Here is a 19,674-nt window from a genome sequence, read left to right as displayed (position 1 = left end):
ACTTGAAACAAACAAAATAACGAATGAAGACGAAACAGTCCGTAAAGTGACAACACAAACACAAGGAACAGGAACAATCACCCACAATACAAAACAGGCTACCTAACAATGTCCCAATCAGAGACAACAACAAACACCTGCCTCTGATTGAGAACCTAATCAGGCCAACACATAGAATAGACAAACTTAGACATACAACATAGAATGCTCACTCAGATCACTGGGACAGTTACCCCCCCCCCCCCAAGTGCGGACTCCGGCCGCAAAAACCTAAACCTATAGGGGAGGTCTGGAGTGGGCATCCTGTCCGCGGGTGGCCGGGCTCTGGCGCGGGACGTGGACCCCACTCCGCCATAGTCATTGCCCACTTCCGTAACCTCTTTGGAGCAGCGACCCTCGCCGCCGACCTTGGACTGGGAACCGTAATAAAGGGCCCACTGGACTGAGAGCGCCTCCCGGACTGAGGGGCGGCTCCGGACTGAGGGCGCTCCGGACTGAGGGGTGGTGGCTCCGGACTGAAGGCGGCCTCCGGACTGGCTTGCGGCTCTGGCGGCTCCGGACTGAGCGGGCGGCTCTGGACTGGCTGGCGGCTCTGGCGGCTCCGCGACTTGCGGGCGGCTTCTGCGGCTCCGGACGTGGCGGGCGGCTTGGCGGCTCCTGACTGGACGGCGTGGCGGCCCTCTGGGCGGCGGCTCGAGAACGGAGGGTGGCGCTGGACAGACGACGGACTCTGGCGCCCAGACAGGAAGGGAGCTCAGGCGGCAGGGACAGGAGGGAGACTCAGCGGCGCTGGACAGAGGGAGACTCAGGCGGCGCTGACAGGAGGGAGACTCAGGCGGCGGCGCGTGGACACGGAGGGAGACTCAGGCGGCCTGGACAGGAGGAGACTCAGGCGGCGCTGGACAGGAGGGAGACTCAGGCGGCGCTGGGACAGGAGGGGAACTCAGGCGGCTGGACAGGAGGAGACTCAGGCGGCGCTGACAGGAGGAAGACCAGGCCGGCGCTGGACAGGAGGAGACTCAGGGCGGATAGACCGGACCGTGAAGGCGCACTACAGGTCTCGAGCACCGAGCCTGCCCACCCTACCTGCTGAAGCTCCCCGTAGCCAAGCCAGTGTGGCGAGGTGGAATAGGCCGCACTGGCTGTGCGGCGAACCGGGACACCATGCGTAGGGCTGGTGCCATGTACCCCGGCCCGAGGAGACGCACTGGAGACCAGATGCGTTGAGCCGGCTTCAGGCACCTGGCTCGATGCCCACTCTACCGGCCAATACGAGGCGCTGCTATGTATCGCACCGGGCTATGCCTGCACACCGGGAACACGTGCGCCTCACGCATAACACGGTGCCTGCCCGGTCCCTCTCTCTCCACGGTAAGCACGGGGAGTTGGCTCAGGTCTCCTACCTGACTTAACCACACTCCCCGTGTTCTCCCCCCCCAAGAACATTTTTGGGGGCTGCCTCTCGGGCCATCTTTCCAACCGCGCTTTCCTTCGGATAAGCCGATCTACGTGACACAAGGACGTGAGCACGGTGTGTCTCCGTTCCCCTTATTCCATTTAGCCTCAACACGCCCCTCTCAAATCTTTTCTTCGTTTGCGCTGCCTCCCAACAGCCTGCTTTTTTGGTTGCAGCCACCTGAAGAGGTATAGTCGGTCAGTAGGTGTTCGTGCCGCCACGTTGCCCCGACTTTGGGCCGGGTCATGTGGAATACGCTACCTTTTCTTCGTTCATTTATTTTAAAAACCAACGATTTATCTGACAGTTCTAAGTTCGCCACCAGGAAAATATTCACTTCTTTTGCAGATTAGGTGGTAAAGCACTATTCAGCAGTCTAGGAGGATGACGGATCATTGTAACGCCAAAAAACTATTTGATGATGACACAAGAAGTGACTGTGCTTATGCCGCGTTTCAAAACAACTGTGAACTCGAATCTCTAATTTCGCGACTTGAGTTTGAAATTAAGACAACTTGAACTGAAAACGAGTTGCCGCGCCGGACTGGGAAAGAAGTCGGGGAACCTTGGGGCCCTGCTTTTCTCAGAGGCTCCGACCTGAAGGGGTATCCCACTGGAATATTTCAAACAACCTGAGCCCCCCCAGCGTCGCCGTAATGATTTCACCTCGGCGTCACTTCTTTTCCTTCTGCAGTTTAAAATCTCCTCCCATGTTCCGGTAGCCCAGGTGTGGGTCTTGAAAGTCCTCAGCGAAGCCATTCGCTTTGACTGCGCTTGCTGCCTGCCTAACAACCAGGAGCTAAAGTCTGGCCATTTGCTGCGGCTGCTGTTTGTCCACTTGGCCCCCCACACTCACCTGAACATGACCACGACTGCATCTGTGAATCTCTAACACTTGTTTGGTAGTGAATGGAACGGTGAAGATTCGCTACCGTACGTAAATTTTCACGCGAATTCTTCCGTCACATCTTCACTTACCATCTGAACTTTCGGAGATATGATTAAGCCTGAGGATTAAGAATAATTTGTCGAGTAACCCACAACATTCAGATGACTAACCCGAGAGTCGGTGACCTGCCATAGTGATATTATGTTTCAAGTATTCATATTAAAATGGATACTCACCACGCTGCATCTTGGTCCGACATTTCTTACTCCTCGTCAGAGGAGGACGAAGAATTCCGTTACAACTGTAGTATACTGTAGTATTTACTATAATGTTTTATTATCTATCTTTTTCTCCTTGAGAAAACCTACTGGAGGGTCCAGTCAGGGCTGCACTGGGGGCATGGAGATCGAGCGACCAAGGCAACGTGAGGGGGAGTGTGATCAGAGAGATTACAGTAATACCACCCCTCTCTCCATCTCTCTCTCTTGTTGGAACACTAACCCTTATTCTCCAACCCTTCCTCCTCTATCCATCCAACCATACATAATCAAGGAATACCACTTCTCTCCTTCCAAATCTACATCATTTTGTCCTCAGATCTCGACCCCTTCCACTTGAACAGCACACTACGATCTGTGTTTCTCCCTCAATACAGAAAATCACTCTGTAGCATGAACCGCTCTCAAACAGACAGGCAGACAGACGCATGTACACATACACCGTTTTAGCACAAAAGCTTGTGTGGCCCCTCTGACTCTGTGCTGAGCCATTGATCATTGTAAAAGCACAAACTGGGACCTATTCAGTTCCTGTGAGGCTGACTCATTGAATGAATCTATTTTCTGTGTTTTCAACTGACTGCATGGAATCTGACAATCTCCACCCCCACCTAAAGAGAGTCAGGATGGAGAAGTGAACAGCATCAAAATACATCACTGAAGTTGATGATGATTTACTCTACAAGGAACACATTCATACCTTTTTGGGGGCTTTTTTCTCCCCAATACTTTTTCTGGAAATGTTTTTTTCTTAAATAAAATAAGCAAACAATACTCACCTTCAGAATCACATCCATAAGACTTGCACATAGAGAGATGGAGATAGAGATGGAGACAGAGAGAAAACCTAATTGTAAATAAAATACAGCCACCAGAGGTGGAGCCAAGTCAATCCCGTTCACAGTCTAACTCCAGGGAGACATCATTGCCTAATGATCTGATATTTTCCCACTCCTCAAAAAAAGATATACAGTACCAGTCAAACGTTTGGACACACCTACTCATTCAAGGGTTTCTCTTTATTTGAACTATTTTCTACATTGTAGAATAATAGTAAAGACATCAAATCTATGAAATAACACATATGGAATCATGTATATTTGAGATTCTTCAAAGTTGCCACCCTCTGCCTTGATTACAGCTTTGCAACCTCTTGGCATTCTCTCAACCAGCTTCATTACCTGGAATGCATTTCAATTAACAGGTGTGCCTTGTTAAAAGATCATTTGTGGAATTTCTTTCCTTAATGCGTTTGAGCCAATCAGTTGTGTTGTGACAAGGTAGGGTTGGTATACAGAAGATAGCCCTATTTGGTAAAAGACCATGTCCATATTATGGCAAGAACAGCTCAAACAAGCAAAGAGAAACAACAGTCCAGCATTACTTTTAGACATGAAGGTCAGTCAATTCCGAAAATTTCAAGATCTTTTAAAGTTTCTTCAAGTGCAGTTGCAAAAACCGTCAAGAGCAATATTGAAACTGGTTCTCATGGAGGACCACCACAGGAAAGGAAGACCCAGAGTTACCGCTGCTGCAAAGGATAAGTGCATTAGAGTTAACTGCACCTCAGATTGCAGCCCAAATAAATGCTTCACAGAGTTCAAGTAACAGACACATCTCAACATCAAATGTTCAGAGGAGACTGCGTGAATCAGGCCTTCATGGTCGATTTTGCTGCAAAGAAACCACTACTAAAGGACACCAATAAGAAGAGACTTGCATGGGCCAAGAAACACGAGCAATGGACATTACACCGGTGGAAATCTGTCATTGGTCTGTTGAGTCCAAATTTGAGATTTTTGGTTCCAACCGCTGTGTCTTTGTGAAACGCAGAGTAGGTGAACGGATGATCTCCGCATGTGTGGTTCCCATCATAAAGCATGGAGGAGGAGGTGTGATGGTGTGGGGGTGCTTTGCTGATGACACTGTCAATGATTTATTTAGAATTCAAGGCGCACTTAACCAGCATGGCTACCACAGCATTCTGCAGCGATATGCCATCCCATCTGGTTTGCGCTTAGTGGGACTATCATTTGTTTTTCAACAGGACAATAACCCAAAACACACCTCCAGGCTGTGTAAGAGCTATTTGACCAAGAATGAGAGTGATGGAGTGCTGCATCAGATGACCTGGCCTCCACAATTACCCGACCTCAACCCAATTGAGATGGTTTGGGACGAGTTGGACCGCAGAGTGAAGGAAAGGCAGCCAACAACTGCTCAGCATATTTGGGAACTCCTTCAAGACTGTTGGAAAAGCATTCCTCATGAAGCTGGATGAGAGAATGCCAAGAGTGTGCAAAGCTGTCATCAAGGCAAAGGGTGGCTACTTTGAAGAATCTCAAATATTTTTATTTAAAACTTCTTGGTTACTACATGATTCCATATGTGTTATTTCATAGTTTTGATGTCTTCACTATTATTCTACAATGTAGAAAATAGTAAAAATAAAGAAAAAACATTGAATGAGTAGGTGTGTCCAAACGTTTGACTGGTACTGTATATATACACTGCCATTCAAAAGTTTGGGGTCACTTAGAAATGTCCTTGTTTTTGAAAGACAAGCACATTTTTTGTCCATTAAAATAACATCAAATTGATCAGAAATACAGTGTAGACATTGTTAATGTTGTAAATGACTATTGTAGCGAGAAACGGCAATTTTTTTATGGAATATCTACATAGGCGTACAGAGGCCCATTATCAGCAACCATCACTCCTGTGTTCCAATGGCACGTTGTGTTAGCTAATCCAAGTTTATCATTTTACTGTACCAATACATTATATTAGAGTAGGTTTGTTTCATCTCATCTTTTTCCCAGTATAAGTTTGTCTCGTCTAATAGCCCACTATGGTCCACTCAGAGTCCGATCCTATTCCTTAGTGTAGCATGTAGTGTGACATGGTCACTCTCCCTCACACATGTAATATGAGCCTGTCCATAATCAGAGCACTTTCTCCCAGCAGCTCCATTCCCTGCCCTCTGCCCCCTTGGATCCTACCGTTTATCCAATAATCACACAATCACATTGACTTATCAAAACCATTGGCGTCTTTCCTGATTGATGTCGCTGCATGTGGCAGCGGAGAAAGGACCATGATGAATTGTTATACTCAGAAAATAATTTGAGACTTGCCCTTGATTTGTCTATTAGCACTTTGTCTCCTGATAATTATTCCCTTATACGTAAATAACATCTGGATTGCATGTTCACTGTTTCCGTCTTTGCAGCCGGATGCCACAGGAAGAAGGGGTGGTAAGAGACTGAAGCTTTCACTCATCTATAAATCAGGTTTTATGAGTTGACGTTGTGTAATTTGTGTGTTACTCTTACTTCACAACAATTCAAAGAGTGGTTTGTTGGTCTGTCCTCCAGTGACGCAAAGCAGCTCTTCAGCACTGCTGTGTGTGTGGGAAGCCATGTTCTCTCACTCTCTCTCTCTCTCTCTCTCTCTCTCTCTCTCAGGTGGAACATTTAAAAGGTTTTCATACAATCTTTTGTGCTTTAAAATGCTCGAAATCAGAAATATCCAAACTGTCAAGTCCTTTAAGTACAGTCTTTTATTCTCTCACCAGATCTTAAATTTACACCAGATCTTAAATTTACAGCACCTACTCTGACACACTTCTTAGGCGTCAGAATGCAAATTAAATACTGTAGTATTTACTATAGTTAAAACGTGTCGTGTTTTTGCAGATTGTAGTGTTTTTGCGGACATTACTGTAGTATTTACTACAGTGTTGTTTTGCAGATTATACTGTAGTATTTACTATAGTATTCTACAGTATACTACAACATTCTATAGTAAGTACTACACATGTTAGAGATATTACAGTGTGTAGTATAGTATTCTACAGTATACTACAGAATTCTATAGTAAGTAGCCAACTGTCGTATTATATTGTAAAATGTATAGTATCTCACGTGGGGATGCTGAGCTTCAGAGTATAGTAGGCCTAGGTTATTATGATTCTGAACCAATTGCACCCCCTACTGACTAAGCTACACCTATACAACTCACAGTTCTGAACAAAGAATGATAATGGTTCATGGCTAATTATAGGCTACAGTCATCTCCCTGTCATAACCAATACAAACAATATAGTAGTCTAATATTTAACACTGTTGGTTTGTGCATTTACTAAATAACAACTCATAATATGCCTATTGGTTGCAGGCTATTTGACTTCAATTCCATGGGAGTACCGGAATGCATTTAACTATAGGTTAAGTGTTTCAATTGATTTGTTCATTAGATAACAGCTTCGAATATGTAGGCACCAACCTCCGGGTTGTAGGCCTTAGCTACATAAAGGTACGTGACAGTAGGCGGAGAATGGCACGGAAGCACCGAGGATGCTCGCACGTCACTGATTACCACAAGCCTTCAGACGAGCCAGAAACGATGAAGCCTGGTTGCAAAGTTACTTGTCTTTGTATTTTCATTTAAACACGGCGATAATATTCAAGGTAAGGACAAACATATTTTATAAGCGAAAGGACTGTGTTGTCTTCTTGTCACCAATTTCTTTTGCCAACTTGTCACCACCTGAAGATGTCGGTCATATTGTTGGTGCCGCCACCTGCCGACGTTTTGGGCGTCAATGGAATACGCTACCTTTTTCTTGTTTCATAAAACAACTATTTTCTTGACAGTCGAAGTTCGCACTCAATCACTTCTCTTTTGCAGTTGTTGGTAAAGCCTATTCAAGCAGTCTTAGTAGGATTTTACTTGATCATTGTAACGCAAACTATTGATGATGACACAAGAAGCTGACTTGCTTATGCCGCGTTCAAAACAACTGTGAACTCGGAAATCTCTGAATTTCGACTTGAGTTTGATTAAGACAACTTTGAACTGAAACGAGCCCCGACTGGGAAAAGTCGGGAACTTGGCCCTCTTTCTAGAGCTCCGACCTGAAGATCACTGACGTAATGATTTCACCTCGTTTTCTTTGAGTTCCCAGTTGTCTTGAAAGCACCATTAGCCCTAACAACAGGAGGAAATGCATCTGGTTTGTCACTTCCCCATAACCTGACAGAAGGAACTAACTACACGTTGTAGAAGAACGTAGGCTACCTACAATTGTTCATGCATCATTATGACAGCTATGAATATGATTAGCCTGTGATAATATTATACACAATTCAGTAACCCGAGTTGTTGACCTGCATATGATATTATGTAATAACAGCACATGATACCTATACTAATTTGGCTCTGTGACTGCCTTTCAGCATTCAGGCATAAGATTTACAGTAAACCAGATATTTCTATGAACTTCTACTTGATTAGAATAGTCCCCATGGACAGCTCTTATTAGGATTGCTTTCAGAGATTTCTTTGTTCAAATTTGGCAGGGTTCCTCCATCTGGTTAATCTGCTCTCCTGCCACCTATCCTACAATTCTTCCAGTCCATTGTTTGCTTAGGTGATCTCGTGCCTTATTTGCGTCATTATTCTCTGTTCTCGCCCTCTCCACACACCAAATACAAATATTAACTTTGGAAAATGTTTATTGCATCCCCTCTCCGTCACTCATAAAGAGACATTGTCCCACGTGGCTGACTTGGTAGAGCATGGCGCTTGCAATGCCAGGGTTGTGGGTTTGATTCCCATGTGGGACCAGTACGAAAATGGAAAATGTATGCACTCACTACTGTAAGTCGCTCTGGATAAGAGCATCTGCTGAATGTGTGTGTACCATATTTGACTATAGCATGGTCAACAAATCTTCAGCTCAGATAACAGAGAACCCTAGTACTAGCATTATACATCAACTCCTGAATGGCATTCAATCTAGTCTGACCAAGCACCACTTTCCTTTGCATCATTGTTTTTGATGGGGAGAGCCTTTCACGACTGGTCAACTCTTAACACTCAACTTATTCTAAGTAGAATAGCAATGACTGATCAAAAGTTGCATGTGTTTACTCACGTTATGCTGTACATAATGTAATCCAGAGACGGGGTCATGAAGAGCAATTTGAGGGCAAAACAGGACAACTACCACACTAACTGTGATACCATAACCCCAACACTCAAACCCTAAATCTGACTATAGGTCCCACTGTAGTCCTGCTTCTGCATTGACATGATTTGGTTCTGACGCATAATTTTATACATTTAACAAGTTAACCAGTTTGAACTGAAACTCCATCATAATGAAATGTTACCAAACACCATTCACAGTACGTGAGTCCAGTACAGTGACAAACAAGCAGGGAACGTGAGCTATAATAAACCCATACCCACTAGGCAAAGACATCTATTCAACATTGGTTCAGCGTAATTTCATTGACATGACGTGGAAACAACATTGATTCAACCAGTGTGTGCCCGGTGGGTATGAAACAGTCTGCTTTAGCTCTGATCACAATGATTGTTTGAGAATGCAATCTCATCAGACCTCTCCAAAGAATAAAACACTTCGCACACAGTTTTGCACTTTGAAGCAGGTCTATTAGATGCATATTTGATGATGGGCCCCAGTCAACTTTATGAACACTGAGATGCTTGCCTGAGGCAGTCACTTATGTTAGCTCCTTGAGAATGTGAGTGGTTCATGGGTTGGTATGAGGCTAGCAGATGAATGGCATTCACATTGAAAACATGATAAAGCAGCACAAGAGAATATTTTTCTCATTATTTTTTTCAACACAATGTGGGTGTGTAAAATAATTGCTTTCCAAGATTGAGAGCCATACGCACCTCGCTGGCTAGTGCTGTGTTGTGAGGAACTGTGGGGCAGAAAGGGTCTATAACTCTACTCTGCTGACTGGACCCCTCAACACAACCCTTGATCCCAATTAAGGAGGATTGAAAAACCAGTGGAGGCTAAATCTCCCCCAGGGACATTCCAAGAAGTCWRAWWYWMAKSWYTTWMARTYWSKSYMYMTMTGYYSAMARMWYYAAMMYWAMAAKYAKSWYYAGRSSYAWAKWWSMWTRGKKMWSWKGWCMWSWKMMCYAWKSWWMTWTRSSYCTRRWSMTRMTTKTWRKKTTRRWKYTKTSRRCAKAKRKRSMSWRAYTKWAARWSMTKWRWWTYWGACTTCTTGGAATGTCCCTGGGGGAGATTTAGCCTCCACTGGTTTTTCAATCCTCCTTAATTGGGATCAAGGGTTGTGTTGAGGGGTCCAGTCAGCAGAGTAGAGTTATAGACCCTTTCTGCCCCACAGTTCCTCACAGCACAGCACTACCCAGAGGTACGTATATGTCTCTCTCTCTCATTCTAGACTACAAGATGCCATAGGTATTGGACACTAGCAGAAACTATGGAACATACGCAGAAGACTTTGGAGTATACTGTGTGGCTGGGAATGGAAGATTGTTTGTTATGGAAGAAGCCTTTTTCAGAGCTGAATAATATTCTCACAGTGAAGCCTCCGATGGATTTAGTTCTGGTGTACTTCTTTCGACTATTGATGTTGGAGTTATTTCAAATTTTTGGTCACCTGAGTACGCTTGACTTTGTTTGTTTATATTTGCTCCAGTACAATGTATTTTCAGCAAGCTGATTGCAGAAACCTTCATTTTGTCGATGGTGATTAGAAGATAAACTTCATGGCGAGTGGGATAGTAGATACAGATGTTTGTCTGTTAGCTATGGTGGTATACAGTGCTCAGAATGTTCTGGACTTGACCATCTCCTCTAGGAAGTGTGTAACTGGGATATGCAGTAATTGCAAAATATTTGCTGTAGATGCAACCCTCATATCACATGATTTTATTGTGTCATGGAATAGGAACTCTTGTTTTCCGTTTTTATGCTTAACAAAAGAACCAGAATGATGGCCTAGAGTTTTTCCTAGCCACTGTGCAATTGCCTCTTAGGCGGCATTGCTTGCTCTTTAGAATTTTAGGCTGGATATCTGGAAAGCAATTTGTGACAACTTCTGAATAAAATAATTAGATTTTTATCATACATTTGATTGATGGTTAATAATGACATACCAGAACCATGATTATAATACATCTATTAGTACATCATGTTAGAGGGTGAAAAGGTGTATACTTTAACTTGCTTGTAAATTAATCTATATTCCTTCTATCCAAAAGATGGCAACAACAACCACTGAAAGTGGAGGAACCAGTGGGTCAAAAGATTACAAAAAGGTATGGAGTCTTTGGGCCCTGATAGTTAATTTATACTGCATGGCACATGTGTACAAATCATGTATAAAGTCCTTCTGAGAATGAACATGGTCCTATTGGTGAACTGAGCTCCAAGAAGGATAACAGCTATTCCTCTGAAATATTGGTCAATTCTTTGCCCTCACGAGACTAGAGATGGTGGAGTGTTATATAACGGTGCTCAGTCTGTTTGTGCTTTCTGATGAAATCAAACGTTATTTGTCACGTGCTTTGTACACAGCGTGTAGACTAACAGTGAAATGCTTACTTCGGGCCCTTCCCAACAATGCATAGAGAAAAATAATAATAAAGTTAATAACATGAGGAATAAATGCACAATGAGTAACGATAACTTTGGTATATACACAGGGTACCAGTACCAAGTCGATCTGCAGAGGTAGATATGTATAGTACATGGGTAGAGATAAAGTGGCTAGGAAACAGGATAGATAATAAGCAGCAGTGTATGTGATGAGTCAGAGTTGGCGCAATGGGGGGGGGGTCAATGCAGATAGTCCAGTCCAGGTAGCTATTTAGATAACTATTTAGCAATCTTATGGCTAGACGCTGTTCAGGGTCCTGTTGGATCCAGAGCAGCCGATGGCATGACTAGGTAGATCATCCACTGTGAGGCACGCTGACTGCCCTGCAGATTTTTTTTGACTTTCCATCGGTTCAGGATGAACTCAGGGGCCTTGTGGTTAGTGTCCACCCTGAGATTGGAAGTTGGGTTATAATGGGTAAGGTTCCAGATGAAACCATAACCATCATATATCTGATATGTCAGGACCACCTTCAGCTTTAACTGATTTGGCCTTTTCCATCCTATACCAATGTAGGTAGCCAAACACCTCTGTAGCGTGAGGCAGCTTGAAGTACAAGTACACCCCCTGGACAGGACGCTAATCTATCGCAGGGCCTTACCCCGACTCTATCTCCCTAACGCGGAGTGCCAAGCAGATACGCAACAGGTCCCATTTTTACAGTCTTTGGTATGACTCTGCCAGGGATCATACTTCCAATCACATGGCAGACACTATCCACAAGGCCACTGAGTTGGTTATCCTGAACTGATGGAACGGCAGAAACAATTTTCAGAGCAGTCAGCGTGCCTTGTGTGACTCAATGTAGTGGCTGATCTACCTAATCATGTTATCCGCTGCTCTAGAACCAACAGGACCCTGAACGGCTTCTAGCCCCAAGCCATAAGACTGCTAAATACTTAACCAAATAGCTACCTGGACTATCTACATTGACTCCCCCTTCCATTGCACCAACTCTTTTGACTCATCACACACTCTGCTGCTACTGCTTATTATCTATCCTGGTTTATATGTACTGTATCTACCTCAATTACCTCTGCACATTGGACTTTTCACTGGTACCCTGTGAGAACATGTTTGTGTGGTCCCAGCCCACAGCGGCTGCCCTGAAAGGAGCCATCCAGCTGGGCATTGGGTACGCTGTGGGGAACCTGACATCCAAGCCTGACAGAGATGTACTCATGCAGGACTTCTACATGGTGGAGAGTGTCTTCCTACCCAGGTACAGTACACAGCACTGGCATCACTCAGCAGGGTTCTAAACATCACTAGTTAGTGACACTAATACAGCACACACCCTGTAAAAGAAGCATATCTAAACCGCATTGGTCAAATTTTCCCATTGACACAAGTCCCTTTCACTACAAGTGTTAACTACAACATTTAGCGTGACCCTCTAAGCGTCACTGAAAGATGCACGTCTGTTGTGGCATCTGTTAGGCACTGCGTATCACCCAACTGATGCTTAGTGTACACTTCAATAGCTTCCTTGCATCACTGTCAATATTCTCTGTTGCAAATATACATATTTTCAGTCCTAAGGGAGTGTTTGTATATAGGTGTTGATGTACTAACACTAATCTGTTTGTGTCGTCAGTGAGGGGAGCAACATGACACCAGCGCACCACTTCCCAGACTTCCGTCTCAAAACCTACGCCCCTCTCGCCTTCCGCTACTTCCGAGAGCTCTTTGGCATCAAAGCAGATGACTACCTGGTTAGTGTGGAAAGCCCTTCACAGAAAACACTCCTACATACCATGTTCTTCACTGATAATGCAGCATACAATCATGTGGCAATTCACCCCGTTAGTTGTCCATGATGTATCAATAAGAGCACAATTTTGTTTTGTTCGTTTGATACTTCCTTGTTGCATTCCTGTCTATATGAATGCGTGCTAATAGCTCATCCTGTATGAATTCCAGTACTCCATCTGTAACGAACCTCTGATTGAGCTGTCCAACCCCGGGGCCAGCAGTTCCTGGTTCTACCTGACCAGTGACGATGAGTTCATCATTAAGACTGTGCAGCATAAGGAGGCTGAATTCCTGCAGAAACTCCTTCCTGGTTACTACATGGTGAGCCTCTCCCTTTACACAAACACTATTCCTGGCACCATAAATGGGGCAATTCTTATCATCTCTAGTACTTTCAGAAAATTCCAATTCATAGATTGTAAAGTATTATTTAAAGAGACATTCCGGAACATCTTTTTTAAACCTCCCTCTTTGGGCAATTTGTAGTTGATGCATGCATAATATGAGAATTACTGTCTTACTTCAATTCGCCATGAAATCCCTAGTTTGAAAGCAACTGTTTTCTGGAAGTTGTGAGACGCTATTTTGAGTACTGCAAGCTTGGCGCACATGGGCCAGCCCCTTAGCAATTCGATTTCCAGCCAATGAGCTTCAGCCCCTCGCCATTTGAGTGACAGCTAGCAAGATGCACATCGAGGAGTCGCACAGTGAAAGGAGGTTGGCTCAGGCCTGCCGAGCGTTATCCAATGAGGTTGCAGGGCAGGCTCAACGGCTTAGTGACACAGCAAATAGAAAGAGAGCAGTGACGTACTGCACATACAGTGCCTTCGGAAAGTATTCAGACCCCTTTTCCACATTTTGTTACAGCCTTATTCTAAAATGTATTAAATAGATTTTCTCATGAATCTACACAAGACCCCATAATGACAAAGCAAAAACAGGTTTAGAATTTTGCTAATTTATTAAAATAAACAGATCACATTTACATAAGTATTCAGACCCTTTACTCAGTACTTTGAAACATCTTTGGCAGTGATTACAGCCTAGAGTCTTCTTGGGTATGACGCTACAAGTTTGGCACACCCGTATTTGGGGAGTTTCTCCCATTCTTCTCTGTAGATCCTCTCAATCTCTGTCAGGTTGGATGGGGAGCGTTGCTGCACAGCTATTTTCAGGTCTCTCCAGAGATGTTCGCTCGGGTTCAAGTCCGGGCTCTGGCTGGGTCACTCAAGGACATTGAGACTTGTCCCGAAGCCAATCCTGTGTTTTGGCTGTGTACTTAGGGTCGTTGTCCTGTTGGCAGGTGAACCGTCGCCCCATTCTGAGCGCTCTGGAGCAGGTTTTCAACAAGGATCTCTAGTTTGCTCTGTTCATCTTTGCCTCAATCCTGACTAGTCTCCCAGTCTGTGCCGCTGAAAGATGCTTGGCATTCAGGCCACAAAGTTCAATCTTGGTTACATCAGACCAGAGAATCTTGCTTCTCATGGTCTGAGATTCCACAGGTGCCTTTTGGCAAACTCCAAACGGACTGACTCCTCTGCCTATTATTGAGGAGTGGCTTCCGTCTGGCCACTCTACCAGAAAGGCCTGATTGGTAGAGTGCTGCAGAGATGGTTGTCCTTCTGGTTCTCCCATCTCCACAGAGGAACTCTGTCAGCGTGACCATCGGGATCTTGGTCACCTCCCTGACCGAGGCCCTTCTCCCCCGATTGCGCGGTTTGGCCGGCAGCCAGCTCTAGGAAGAGTCTTGGTGGTTCCAAACGTCTTCCATTGAAGAGTGATTAAATGGGCTGTGTTCTTGGGGACATACAATGCTGCATACATTTTTTTTGGGTACCCTTCCCCAGATCTATGCCTCAACACAATCCTGTCTCTGAGCTCTAAGGACAATTCCTTTGACCTCATGGCTTGGTTTTTGCTCAGACATGCACTGCCAACTGTGGGACCTTATATAGACAGGTGTGTGTGCCTTTCCAAATCATGTCCAATCAATTGAATTTATCACAGGTGGACTCCAAGTTGTAGAAACTTCTCAAGGATGATCAATGGAAACAGGATTCACCTGAGCTCAATTTGCGGTCTCATAGCAAAGGGTCTGAATACTTACGTAAATAAGTACATATGCAAAAAAAAATGTAAACCTGTTTTCGCTTTGTCATTATGGGGTATTGTGTGTAGATTGCTGATGTTTTGTTTATTTAATCCATTTTAGAATAAGGCTGTAACAATGTGGGAAAAGTAGGGCTGAATACTTTCTGAAGGCACTGTATATGACGTAGTCCGCAATTTTCGGAGACCCGTTTTGGCTCGTGAGCGCTACTTTCAGAACTACTTGCTAAAGATTATGCAAATCTTCCAGAAAGTATTTTATTTAGGTGTTAGTTACACACTTGATCATATTCTCAAATATGAACATTTATCTGTTTTTCCCTCTGTCAGAATCTGAATCAGAACCCGAGGACACTGCTACCTAAGTTCTACGGCCTTTACTGCATCCAGTGTGCCGGGGTCAACATCCGTCTGGTGGTGATGAACAACGTGTTGCCCAGGGCCCTTAAGATGCACTACAAATACGACCTGAAAGGCTCCACCTACAAACGACACGCCTCGCGCAAGGAGCGCGCCAAGTCCTCGCCCACTTTCAAAGACCTGGACTTCCAGGAGATGCTCGAGGGCCTGCACTTTGATGGCGACATGTACAGTGCCTTGATGAAGACTCTGCAGAGGGATTGCAGGGTGAGGCCACTCGCAGTAGATTCGCTTACATATTGGTATTGCATATTCAAAACAGGAAGGCTAGTCAAATTGGTGTGACAGGAAAATAGTAGTTCCTTCAGTAGCATTTGGTTGGCTATATCGCTGACGTCACTGAACTTTGAACCCCCATTGTCGATTTAATATTATGACGGGCCTCTCCTCCATCACCTTAAGCTCTTCTGAATGACCTCTTTAGTACTGTATGTTTGATTACTGGGGAAGCACAGTAGACCCCTCAACAGGGATTACTTTCAAGAACAGCCCAGAGCAGAACACCTGACTCATTACAAGGCTTAAGAACTGGACTGCGGCAGAATAACAGTCACCCAACACAATGTGGTATGTAGGCAGCAACACAGAATAAGCCTACAGTAAATGTGTTCGGTAACGCAGGCACTGAAAAGGCCTTTGTTGAGAGGAGTTACAGCTTCACATCAGTGTTTGGTCAGAAGACTGGAGGTTTGAGTATGTTTGGTTTGATAATCCAGCTCTTGCTTTTACAGCTTTCAGCATGGGGGGGTTTTCGAAGGTCACGTGGAGATGCCAATTAAGAGGATTGTTTATTAAGTGGGAACAAAATGTGGTCATGTTTGTGCTTTGTTCACATGTAGGACCAGGAGTCCTTGACCAGAAGCATGTGTACTGCATGTGTTGTGGCCCTTTTATGTTCCTGACATATTCATGTGTGTGGATTGTGTGGTTATGTCTCGGTCAGGTCCTGGAGAGCTTTAAGATCATGGACTATAGTCTCCTGCTAGGGGTGCATGTTCTGGACAAGAGTCTGGAAAGGGGGGCCAGGGGGGACAGTAAGCGCCTCAACGGCCAGAGGGTCCTCTACTCCACTGCCCTTGAGTCCATCCAAGGGGAAGGGGATGGCAAGGTTGCAGAGCCAGTGGCAAACGATAACACGTGAGCAAACATTCACCTTAAGGCCATTTAACCAATGACATATCACTGAATACACAATGAGTCATTGTGAACATTAGTACATTGTATTATTCACACCATGATTCAGTCATACACTGCATAACATAAATGTGTTTTTGATATATTATCAGAATGGGTGGAATTCCAGCAAAACACAAAGATGAGAAGCTGCTGATCTTCTTGGGGATCATTGATATCCTACAGTCCTACAGGTAAGAGCTTTTCGTGGAACAACTGGCACTGCCATCAAGAAAAACATATCTATGTAACATCTGAGCTTCTTTTCAAGGTTAATTAAGAAGATGGAGCACTCCTGGAAGGCCCTTGTACACGATGGGGTAGGTTAGTGTGCATGTGTGATTGTGTTCATATTCCATTTGTCATAGTGGCCTGACACCTGTTTGTGTTTCAGGACACAGTGTCAGTTCACAGGCCCGGTTTCTATGCAGACAGATTTCTTAATTTCATGGGTGGCACTGTATTCAAAAAGATCCATCGTAAGTGACTGACTCACACACTCAACTGGTTGCCTCATGTCCTTTATATTATATTTTCCCATTCATTTGCTTAGTCATTTCACTAATGCTCTCTTTCCCTCAGCTCTAAGAGGAGCATCCTCCAAGAGGAAGAGGAGCTCCATCCATGCGACGAGGTCAGCCTCCCAAGAGGTGCTGTCCCCCCAAAAGGAGAAGGATGAGAGGAAGGCACAAAGCATGGAGTGCCTGGACAGACCATGTAGTCACCCTTTATAAACTACACATCCCACAATATATTGGGCCTGTACACAACAAATTTCTCACAATATGTAATCTCTGCTTTATCCTTTCTTTATGCTTTTTTCTGTTTTCAACAGTAATAAGTTCCTCCAATCACCCTGACCTAGTCACGCTCCCTAAAAGTTTAAAGCAGGCTGTTTCCTTCTCCTCCTCTGCTCTTCAGACTATCAAGAAAGACCTTGAGGAGCACCTGGAGAATAGGTAGTGTCAACTGTTCATACAATGTTTACACCTTCAACACCCTGATTGTACACTGCCCCACTATATACACCTCATCCCTTCCTTAACCACCTTAGCACCCATATACAGTACCTTTTCAAGGATCAACCGTTTGTTCTGTAAGACAGTGGAGTTATTGTTTCTCTTTCCACTGTCTCCCCAGTGCCTCTTGTACGACTGTGGCTCTGGATGACACTGTCCCCTTTCCCCCTACCCAGGGCAGCCCAGACTCTGTACATGATGTCTACTTGGTGGGTGTACAAGAGACAATATATTTAGTCAGAAATTGCTTAATAGAATATATATTTTTCCATTCTCTATAACATCACCGCTTGTTTTATCTCTGATCTCATAAATATTCCATGCCCTTTGAAGTCACTCATGGGCCCAGTCGGTATTAGAACGTCGTGACCCTGCCCACCTGTGGGGAAAATGACCTGTGGTTACCTAGGTTATCGCATTGGCTTAAGGCAAAAACACAATTTTCTTGTCTGCTTGATTTAGTCAATTACAAAACTACATTTTAAGAAAAGTACAACACGTCTAAAGATTACTTTTCAACATTTTGCCAGCTCCATGGCATTATCACTACTTAGAGAAATGTAATATTGTAAGGCTTCCCTCATGCCTCTTTTCATGACGATGCTAGCAGCCACTTGAGTGAGTGCTAGTTTACAACCGACCGGAACATTAAGCTAGCCAAGACCAACAGACTATACAGATACAGGTAGTGAATGGAGCATTGCGAACCATAGGTCGGGGTTTTTGATTTGGCTACATGTACATTGAACAACTTTGCGGCATGCTTCGTCAAGCTCTTCCCAAAAATCGAATCTCTGACGCAAACTAAATTACATGCTGTTTGATTAGCTATCTGAAAATATATGATCAATTGATGTTTACTGATCATGAAAAGCATGCAGTGACTTGCTGTATAACTCTGATAGAGATAAATCTGCTCAATTGGAATAACAGAAATGTGTAGTTCAATAGGTAGCTAAAACCAAATAAGTTAAACGGCACATGGTTGTCAATGGTTTTAGCGAAGCTGGGGGTCTCTTTGCCCGCCAGCAGCCAAATCGAAAGCTCTGCACCGTATTGTGACGTTTATTGATAACCTATTTCCTGTAAATTTATTTTTTTAGTCTGTCATCACCATCACTTTTGTTCTTCTCTGACCAATCCTGTGTGAAATCACTACCAAACAAATAATCAATGAAGTCATGTGTGCTCCTCTGTTACATCACTGATACTCAACCTCTGCGTTCTAGTGAAGACTGGTGGCAGATGACAAGTCCCATCCAACAGCACCACAAAATAGACGATGACCTCTACACGTCAACTGCACAACAAATGCTATCTTGACAGCACTCCTCTACAAACTGTCTTGCCGTTTAATGTCGTGACCTGCACTATGAAGCTGCTTTCTCCTGCTACAGTACACTTTGCTGCTACTGTAACAGACAGCCCTAAGGTTTTCAGATGGAGAAGACTAAGGCAGCCCAATTCTGATATTTTTTTCACTAATTGGTGTTTTGACCAATCAGGTCAGCTCTGAACAATATCTGATGTGAATAGATCTTGACGTGATTGATCGAAAAACTAATTAGTTGAAAAAATATCAGAATTGGGCTTTTTGTGTAAACACAGCCCTTGTGGAGCATGTCAAATCACTTATATTCATTGCTTCTCTAGCAGAGCTCTATTTGTATGCACATCCATGTGATTTGATTCTTTTAATATTGACATCACTAATAATATAGTTCAAATCTCTGAGGCTGGATCCCTGAAATATAAAATCCATCAAATGGTTTTATTTGAAGCATACTAACAAAAGTATATACATGCACAAATAGACACTTTTTTTGCAGAAATTAAGATAAATAATCTAAAATAAGACCAGAAAATACTGCATTGGGCAAATGCTTTATTTACATGACATTCCTCAGAAATCAAGTCACTTCACAATCAGTGCAGCAGACCTTGGACACCAGGGGACACAAAGTAGAGGACTTACAGGAGTTGCCAATCAATGTTCAATGACTTGATTTGGTCAAGATTTTAAAACAATGCCATGGTGAAGGAAATACCATCCAAGGCTTATGTCATGTAGCTAAAGATTTGTGAATATGCCATATCAATTGTCTTCCTTTCATGATCA

General features: G+C 44.0%; 1 protein-coding gene across 1 annotated transcript; it reads left to right on the top strand.

The window, feature by feature from the left end:
- Positions 1-7,009: 7,009 nt before the first annotated feature.
- Positions 7,010-19,301, top strand: pip5k1ba (phosphatidylinositol-4-phosphate 5-kinase, type I, beta a). The gene is made up of 14 exons (XM_023984076.2): positions 7,010-7,095; positions 10,682-10,738; positions 12,171-12,301; positions 12,677-12,794; positions 13,003-13,155; positions 15,274-15,570; positions 16,307-16,500; positions 16,650-16,730; positions 16,808-16,856; positions 16,931-17,015; positions 17,119-17,253; positions 17,372-17,495; positions 17,677-17,764; positions 18,790-19,301. The coding sequence occupies exons 2-14, from the start codon at positions 10,682-10,684 to the stop codon at positions 18,802-18,804; spliced, it is 1,527 nt and encodes a 508-aa protein (XP_023839844.1). The 5' UTR covers positions 7,010-7,095; the 3' UTR covers positions 18,805-19,301.
- Positions 19,302-19,674: the final 373 nt, after the last annotated feature.

The sequence above is a fragment of the Salvelinus sp. IW2-2015 genome, linkage group LG4q.1:29 (assembly GCF_002910315.2).
Source record: "Salvelinus sp. IW2-2015 linkage group LG4q.1:29, ASM291031v2, whole genome shotgun sequence".
Taxonomy (NCBI): domain Eukaryota; kingdom Metazoa; phylum Chordata; class Actinopteri; order Salmoniformes; family Salmonidae; genus Salvelinus; species Salvelinus sp. IW2-2015.
Note: the sequence above shows the minus strand (reverse complement) of the source record. Positions and strands in the feature narration are given on the sequence as shown.